The sequence below is a fragment of the Podarcis tiliguerta genome, assembly GCF_965153285.1.
Source record: "Podarcis tiliguerta genome assembly, chromosome: 2".
NCBI lineage: Eukaryota > Metazoa > Chordata > Lepidosauria > Squamata > Lacertidae > Podarcis > Podarcis tiliguerta.
The window spans coordinates 7,186,952-7,195,920 of NC_139535.1; the positions used below are offsets into that span (position 1 = coordinate 7,186,952).

At 43.9% G+C, this 8,969-nt stretch overlaps 1 protein-coding gene across 1 annotated transcript; it reads right to left on the minus strand.

Moving 5' to 3' along the window:
* Window positions 1-297: 297 nt before the first annotated feature.
* On the minus strand, window positions 298-7,925 carry LOC310670172 (vomeronasal type-2 receptor 26-like; the record flags this gene model as incomplete). Its single annotated transcript, XM_083424978.1, has 6 exons — window positions 298-1,208; window positions 2,287-2,413; window positions 3,592-3,819; window positions 4,257-5,063; window positions 5,463-5,754; window positions 7,711-7,925. 6 exons carry the CDS (start codon window positions 7,923-7,925, stop codon window positions 298-300), a joined length of 2,580 nt encoding a protein of 859 aa, XP_083281104.1.
* Window positions 7,926-8,969: the final 1,044 nt, after the last annotated feature.

Below are 8,969 nucleotides of genomic sequence, written 5' to 3' on the forward strand. Positions count from 1 at the left end.
TTCTTTGGGCTTACGTTATGAACTCAGGAAGAAAGGAAGGTGGGTCATGCCAAAGTACAAACTGGATATGGTAGAGAAAGATAATTATGTATGAAAAGGGAGGCTGCAATACGTGTAACTCTACAGGTAGGGCTATCCCTAAAAGTTGTATGTCCAGAAACTCTCCAGGGATGTGATTCAATTATTCCCTTTCATCCTTCAAGATGAATGAAAAATGAAGAGCTAACTTTATCTAAGGAGATACATTCATTCCCAAGGCAACTCTGTGGAGGAAAACAGTTATAAATATGTAAAGAATCAGGCAACAACTTTAGGTTTTGTGGCCAGGTGTTCCTTTGTGTTCAGATTAGGCCTCAGCACAATAATGTAGCATTTGGGAATGAAGATGCAGCCCAGAAGCCCAGCACTAGAAGCCAAGATAGAGAAGATCTGCACGGCTACCATGTATTTGCCCTTTGTGCTCAGGTAGGTGGGCACAAAGGAGACCCAAACGCTGCAGAAGACCAGCATGCTGAAGGTGATCAGCTTGGCTTCATTGAAGGCCCCAGGCAGCTTCCTGGCCAGGAAAGCCACCGTGAAGCAGATGGCAGCCAGGAAGCCCATGTAACCCAGGGCAGCATAAAACATGGCAACAGACCCTTCATTGCATTGCAGGGTGATCTCTCCAGCCTGGGAATGCTTGTCAGAGTCTGGGAATGGGGGAGAGATACACAGCCAAATGATGCAAATGACCATTTGGACACTGGAGCAGGAAATGACAATGGAGTTGGCCAGACTTTTCCCTAACCATCTCCTCACCCTGTTCCCTGGCTTTGTGGCCAGGAAGGCCAGCACCACCATGATGGTTTTGGACAGCAAAGAAGATACAGCAACTGAGAAGATGGTGCTGAAGGCCGTTTGTCGAAGGAGGCAGGTGACTTTCCTGGGACGACCAATGAAGAGGAAGGAGGACAAGAAGGACAGCAGGAGGGAGACAAGGAGGATGAAGGAGAGGTCCCTGTTGTTGGCTTTGACTATGGGAGTTTCCTTGTGTTTAATGAAGATCCCTGCAACAAAGCCTGTGGTTAAGGACAGGAAGAGAGCCAAAGAAGTCAGGAGAATCCCCAAATATTGTTTATATGATAGGAAGCTGATAATCCTCGGAATGCAGTGATCTCGGTCCTTGTTTGGATATTGTTCTTCTGGACATTTGGTGCAACGCTCTGCATCTGAAGAGGAGAAAAAGAATGGCTTTGGCTTTGCTTACAGACATATTCTATTACATGTCGAGAAATGCACTCATATGGGAGATATCAGAAAATGAGAATGTATTGTAAGAAAGGGAAGCTTCTTCGGTGCATTTCCCTATGCGATAGTTTTTGTGCAGTAACACTACTTCATTTTCATATTTCATTTCGCTTTTAATTTGTATACTGCCATTCTATATTGCTATGCAGAAGGAGGGTTACTAGTAGAGGAAACAACAAAATAGACAGCAAAGATCACAGGCGTAATACGCACACAAAAAGTCATCATAGAAGCATAACTTTAAAATAAACAACATATCATATAAAGCAATATTCAATAATATTCAATCATAAAACTCAGAAATAGTAAAAAGTAAAATTTAATATCAGCAAATAATAAACAGCTAACGCTTATCATGTACAATAAAGAATTCCTAATTTATAATTAATAAAAAACAGCAAGTCACAATGAATAAAATACCACAAAACATGCAAAAGGATCAAACTGAAAAACTAGGACACACAACTTATGATTTATTTATTTTTGATATCCTTGAACTCCTCTCTTCCAAGCTGCTACAGCTGTTCTCAAACTCCTTGTCTGGGATATCCAATAACCCTGCTGAAATCCCATAATTTTTAATTGTTCTACAATGCATTAGAATGGAATGATCACCTAATTTTTTTGATTATTGTGCATCATGCTTTCTCTCTTTTAAATAAACATTTGCTATTTTCACTATTTCTCATTTATTTTGATGACATTCTAAATTTACTTTTTTGATGGTGGTTCTGGTTCTCTGATCCTAGAAGGCTTGGTACAAAATAGCCAAAGCTGTGCCATATGGGCAGGGCAGCCTTAACCCAATTTGCATCCTAGAGATTGCTTCCTGCGAGTCATTTCTTTCAAATAAATTCCTGGAAGGGGATTAAAAATGAAGAAATCAATAAAGGATCTGCATCCAAATACGTCTTTAGAATCTTCACAGAAGGTTTCTGGCCAGTATGTTGCCCTATTCATATTCTCCCAACAAATTCCATCTCCTGTGGTGTCACCCACCTTCCTGTGTAGATATGGTCCCTTCCCCACACGGAACACAAGCGTAGCAGCAAACCGGCTTTCCTTCTTGAACCACCTTGGCATATCCTGGGCGACACCTTTTGGTACACCTGGCGTGAGGCACAGTCTAGCCATCAAGAACAGAGGGCACATTAAAGGTGAAATGTCAGCAATATTTGTGCCTATGGAACTCACTCAGAGAGTCTGGAAAGAACCCAGCAGGGTCTCCAGTCCCACAAGAAAGCACCCTTGATGTCAGGGGTGCCAACTTGAATAAAATATTGTGGGGGCCCAGGCAAGCCGCACAACACATAATTGATGCCCATCAACTTTATGGGTCCCCAGCCCCCTCAAATATTTTATTGCGGGGGCCAAAGCCCCCACAGCTCCTAGGAGTTGGCTCCTTTGCTTGATGTAGAATGGAAGCCTCCCTGCTGTGTTTGCTTTTTACATAACAACAATAACAACAATAATTTATTTATACCCCACCCATCTGGCTGGGTTTCCCCAGCCACTCTGGGCAGCTTCCAACAATAGATTAGAAATACATTAAAATATCAATCATTAAGAACTTCCCTAAACAGGGCTGCCTTCAGATGTCTTATAAAAGTCAGGGAGGGCGTTCCACGGGGCAGGCACCACTACCGAGAAGGCCCTCTGCCTGGTTCCCTATAACCTCACTTCTTGCAGGGAGGGAACAGCCAGAAGGCCCTTGGAGCTGGACCTCTGAACGATGGGGGGTTGAGACGCTCCTTCAGATATATTGGGCCGAGGCCGTTTAGGGCTTTAAAGGTCAGCACCAACACTTTGAATTGTGCTCGGAAACATACTGAAAAAGGTATTAGTACTAGCAGGCCTTACTCCCAAGCTCTCTCTTTTGCTCACTGGGCTCTTGCGTGAGCTCTGAGATGTTCTCATGAGATCTCGCAGGGCCGGGCTGGATTAACCATTAAGCAAAATAAGTACGTGCTTAGGGCATCCAGGGAAGGCGGACAACACAGGAATTTTTCTGTTGCTGGATTTGCCATGGACCATATTGTGCAGCTCAGTCAGGTTCCCCAAGAAAGGCTCCCACAATAAATGAAAGAATTACATACATACATACATACATACATACATGTGTGTGCGTGTATCTGCACATGAAGAGCATTATGCACATTTAATAATTTACTTAATTAATTATAATGAAAGCATCAGCCAAAGCATCAGCCAAACTTCCAAAAGATTATACTTGAATTCCTCTTGGAAATATTCAACAGATTACTAGATCTTCATGCGTAACATGTGGAATAAAGGGGCTCTTACCTGGTTGAACCACTTGGGCCACACAATAGCTTCTGGGTTAATGACGAGCTTGAAGTCAGTGGATGCCTCTCTCTCTATACTCCCAATTTTCACTCTAACACAAGACTCATTGGGAAGCACCACCCAATTCTCAATATCAAACATGATGGGCAGCTCCCCATTCTCACCCAAATACAGTCCGCCCATGGAAGTGTTCAACAACCAGGTTTCTCTTAAGAAAGGGTGAAGCTGGAATGACAGGGAAAAGACCAGCATTTCAAAGCATTTTGGACATCTCATCCCTGCTCCCTTTGAGCTCCAAAGTCCTGGCATACCTGGCCTGGAATCTTCGGAGGACTAAACACCCGAACATTTTAGATGCCTCATCCTTGGAACTCAAAACTCCTGTCGTGCCACAATTTCTCCTACAGGCAAGACTAAACAGACACCCTCCAGGTGGAGGGATGTCTGCTTTTAACTTGTTTTGGCTTCTTATGGTTTTATTATATCGTCTTATGTTTTTCATTGCAGTAGACCACCTTGAGATTTTATGAAATACACACTGTATATACATCTTCCAGCAGGAAGCCTTTTCCTCACTGTTGCATTCATGTCTAAATCAATGAGAATGATTATTGTAGAGTTGGTAGAAAGAACTTTGATTGCTAGAAAGGGAACGGAAATACCTGCCATGGCTGTAGCCTTTGACATGCCAACTGGTCTCCTCCACCCGCCATCAACATCTGCTTTGATCTAGATGAACAGGCAACATTTAAAGCATGTGCCATGACTTGGAGACTGAAGTATGTTCTGTGGCTGTCTTGAGACAGAACACTCTGCAGCTCCTCTTCAGACGGCACCTCCAGATTCTCCACATCTCTGCATCTTGTCCAACCTCTCACAGGGAGGAGGTGCTTTGAGTATGAACAACTAAATGCTTTTTGCCGGAAAAGATTAAGATAAGACTCTTCTTTACAGCAGTCCCATTTGCTCCTAATTTTGGTCTTCATTACAAAGGAGAATGAACCATGGATATACTTCAAGGACTTGGGAAAGAAAAATAAATTCATGTCAATGTCTTGAAAAGCTGTTGTGAGCCATACTTTTGGACCAATTTGTTTCTCGAGTTCTTGTTGTAGTCGCATGATGAAACCCAGTGCCGTATGACTGTTTACATAGTAAAGGAATACATTGGTTTGTCTCCATAGGGCAATTAATTCACTTTGTGTGAACATCTTAGGTTCATTATTTTCTGGTATTCTTACTGAAAAGGCAACACAAATTCCATTGCTGGCCATCAGAGATGTCAAGGCACTCAAGAACCTTTCTCCATTCTCATTCTCTGGAGCAAAGAGGCCGATCCACGTCCATCCAAAATGCTGGAGCATCTTTACAATCCCCAAGTACTGAGCTTCTTCATTGGGGACCATGCGGTAGACAAAAGGGACTTTGGTGTTCTCATCATCAACCCCAGATACAAAGCCATAACTGATCTGGAGTGGGGAAGAAAAAGTATAGTGTTTCATTTTCAAAGAACAGGATTAGCCTGAAATATTTAATACCTAACAAATAGCGTGCTGACCAGGACTGATTTTGAAACTTTGGGCAGTTTCAAAACTAGCAAAGTCTCTGTGTTGAAGAATCATAGACTTTTAGAGTTGGAAGCGACCCTGAGGTTCATCTTGTCCTCCCCCCTGCAATGCAGCTGTCCCATACGGGGATCAAACCTGCAATCTTGGCGTTGGCAGCACCACACTCTAACCAACTGAGCTATCTAGCTTAACATAGCTCAGGATTTTCTCCCTCTTTGATGCCTCTTTTGGCTGACAATAATGAGAATTTATTTTCCTGCTGAACCTCTTTTGTGTCCCTCCATGCCCCACCCTTCATACCTGTGGGATTTTGTACATGCCTGACGTGGTTGAAATCACTTTGGAGATGATGGAATTGGCTCCTTCAAAAACAGCCAAGATATTATTCCATTTTCCACAGCGATAGTTTGGAATATTGCTTTCCCCACCTGCGAGCAGGTCTAGCATGGCATCAGAAGTGATCCTTGCATTGTAATAGTTCTCATAGAGGCTGTAGCCCAATGTGATGTTGGGTAAGAGCCTGGGATCCCGGTTGATCTCTTGGATGGTGAACAAGAAGGACAAGATGTGCCAGTAGAACCTAAATGGCATACTGTAAGAAATCAATCAAATAAAAAATGTCAAACCATTCACCACTTAATGAAAATAATTAGTATTTGATTCCCTAAATCATGGTCTGCATTACGGCTGCCATACACACATAGCAGGAAGACAGCAGTAGGAAACAGTGTGCGGGTGGAAATCACAGGAACTTCCTTTAAAATAACTCAAAAACTTTGCCAATAAATCTTTTTGTCTGGATTTTCACTTGTTGCAACATGGAGACTCTAGTCTGTATGTTTGTTTGAAGGGTGAGAAGAGACATATCCTTCTTACAAGATGAAAATCCATTTGCCACCTAAGAATTAAAATATAAGGATTTCTCAAGAGGAGAAGCACACATCTTCAAAGAAAAAAAAAGGAAGAAAACCTTCTTTTTTTCCGAATGCCTGAGAAATATGGGGAAGTGGCTGCTAAGGCTACTATTGGCTTCTTCAAAGGAGTTGCATAAAGAGCCAACTGCAATGGAGACCTAAGTCTGTTTAGAAGCTCTATTTGATTAGTATGGCTTATTTTCAATAGGCATGATTCAGATTGGGCTTAATAAAGGTCAGTTCCAACCAGTCTTTCTGTGAAACAAACCATCAGAAGGATGTATTTTCTTCCGTCTCTCCTGTGCAAGTGAATTCAGGTGTCTGGCTCAGCAATGAGGGGGAAATCTTAGGAATGTGGATTGCTGCAGGGGGGGGGGCAGAGAAAAAGTCCCTGGAGCCAAATTAATTCCCCGGAAGCACTGAACTTGGCTTGCAATTGCGTGTCTTATTCTGCATCAAAGGGGGCTTCTAGTGTAGTTCCAGGTTGAGATAATGTCCACTTAATGTAGCATTTCATCCAGAAGGATAGTTTCCTTGTCATTCATATTTCTCCCTGTGGGAATCTCATTGCAATGGAGTCGCAGACACTAATTTTGCTGATATCTTCTGGGAGGTTATTTCAGACAGGGGAAGGGATGGAATGAAATGCCCTCCCAGATATCAGCACAAAATACGTTTTGTTTTGGTTTTCAACAGTAACACCATAAACTTAACATGAACATCAAACACAACACTTAGAGTATAGGTTATTGGAACTCACCTTAAGGTACATACATAATAGGCTCACTGGTTAATCAGTCCTCTCCATAGAGATACATGTGTTATAGTAAAGGTAAAGGTACCCCTGCCCGTACAGGCCAGTCTTGACAGACTCTAGGGTTGTGCGCCCATCTCACTCAAGAGGCCGGGGGCCAGCGCTGTCCGGAGACACTTCCGGGTCACGTCGCCAGCATGACATCGCTGCTCTCGCGAGCCAGAGCCGCACACGGAAACGCCGTTTACCTTCGCGCTAGTAAGCGGTCCCTATTTATCTACTTGCACCCGGGAGTGCTTTCGAACTGCTAGATTGGCAGGCGCTGGGACCGAACAACGGGAGCGCACCCCGCCACGGGGATTCGAACCGCCAACCTTTCGATCGGCAAGCCCTAGGCGCTGAGGCTTTTACCCACAGCGCCACCCGCATCCCTTTTAAATGTGTTATAGGGGGTTGCAATAACTGAGTGTTATAGGGGGTTGCAATAACTGAGCTAGTTTCTTAATGTGATCTGTAAAGAACAACCACATGCTTACGGTCCATTAAAAACTCTGCTGCATTGAGTCAAGTGTTCAGAAAGTGCTATTTCCCATACACCTTTATACACTTGTGTTCTTCAAGAAGCAGCACAGCAGCACAGCAGGTAAAAATAGACCTGGGAATTGTATGGGAACAAGGAACCCACTAGCTGCTGCAGACTTCAAGTTCCCTTCAGCCCCTGCCAGCATGGCCAGTGATCAGGGGTGATGGGAGCTGCAGTCCTGCAACATCTGGAACACCACAGAGTCCTCGCCCTAAAATGGAGACTATTTCCCTAGTAAACAGGAATCATTGGGGTGCAGTAGAAAAACATGACGTCATTCTGCATATAATTACTTACTCATTCTTAAACCTGGTTAATGGGGGCTCCGAAAAGATGTATGGAAGTTGTAGATTAAACAAATTTGGAGTTATTATCCCGCCAATGAGGAAGTCGCCAGTCTGGAAATAATTCTGTGCTTTGATTCCTTCCCAAATTGGATTCAAGGGGCATTTTGCCTTCAGGTTTCTACAGGATTCAAGCAAAATGAGCAGCATCAGCATCTGGGATCTCATTCTGACTGATTGCTACACCTCTCTTTGAGTGTTCCTCTCTCCCCCATAGCCAGCTACATCAGAACAAGCCAAAAAAGTCTTATTTATCCAATATGGGTAGTGGTCAGCTATACCTTCAGAGGCATTAAACCTCACACAGATACATCCCACCCCTCTTACTCTCAGTCTTGACTCAGTCTGTCTCTGATACAGGTGATCTTCTGTGCATCAACCTTTCCCTCAGGAACAAGGCAGAATGAATCACTATAATGTTGATAATTATAAAGGGAAGGAAGTTCATCTTTGCAACAACCTGAAGTCTCTGTGTGGCTTGAGGGGCAGGTGCAGAGTTGGAGATAAACATGTTTGGGAGGAAACAAAGTCGCTGCTCCAAAGTTTGACATGGGTCATTTGTGGTGTGTCAGAGTTTGGCCTGAACTTTGCTGCTGACAAGAGCATTAGAAGAGTCCTGCTGCTGGTTCAATTCAAAGCTTAATCTAATCCAGTATCCTGTTGCACCCAGTGGCCAATCAGACATTTCTGGGATCCACCCAAGCTGATGGCAATAGAGTTGATCCCAGCAACTGACATTCAGAGATATGCAGCCTCTGATCCTGGAAGTCATGCGTCTTTTAAAAGTGTCTCAGTTAGCAGCTGAAACAAAATTTTAAAAAATCCTTCCATTAGCACCTTAGAGACCAACTAAGTTTGTTATTGGTATGAGCTTTTGTGTGCATGCATAGGTAAAGGTAAAGGGCCCCCTGACCGTTAAGTCCAGTCGTGGCCGACTCTGGGGTTGCGGCGCTCATCTCGCTTTATTGGCCGAGGGAGCCGGCGTACAGCTTCCGGGTCATATGGCCAGCATGACTAAGCTGCTTCTGGCAAGCGAGAGCAGTGCATGGAAATGCCGTTTACCTTCCCGCCGGAGCGGTACCTATTTATCTACTTGCACTTGGATGTGCTTTCAAACTGCTAGGTTGGCAGTAGCAGGGACCGAGCAACGGGAGCTCACCCCGTCGCGGGGATTCGAACCGCCGACCTTCTGATCATACAAGTCCTAGGCTT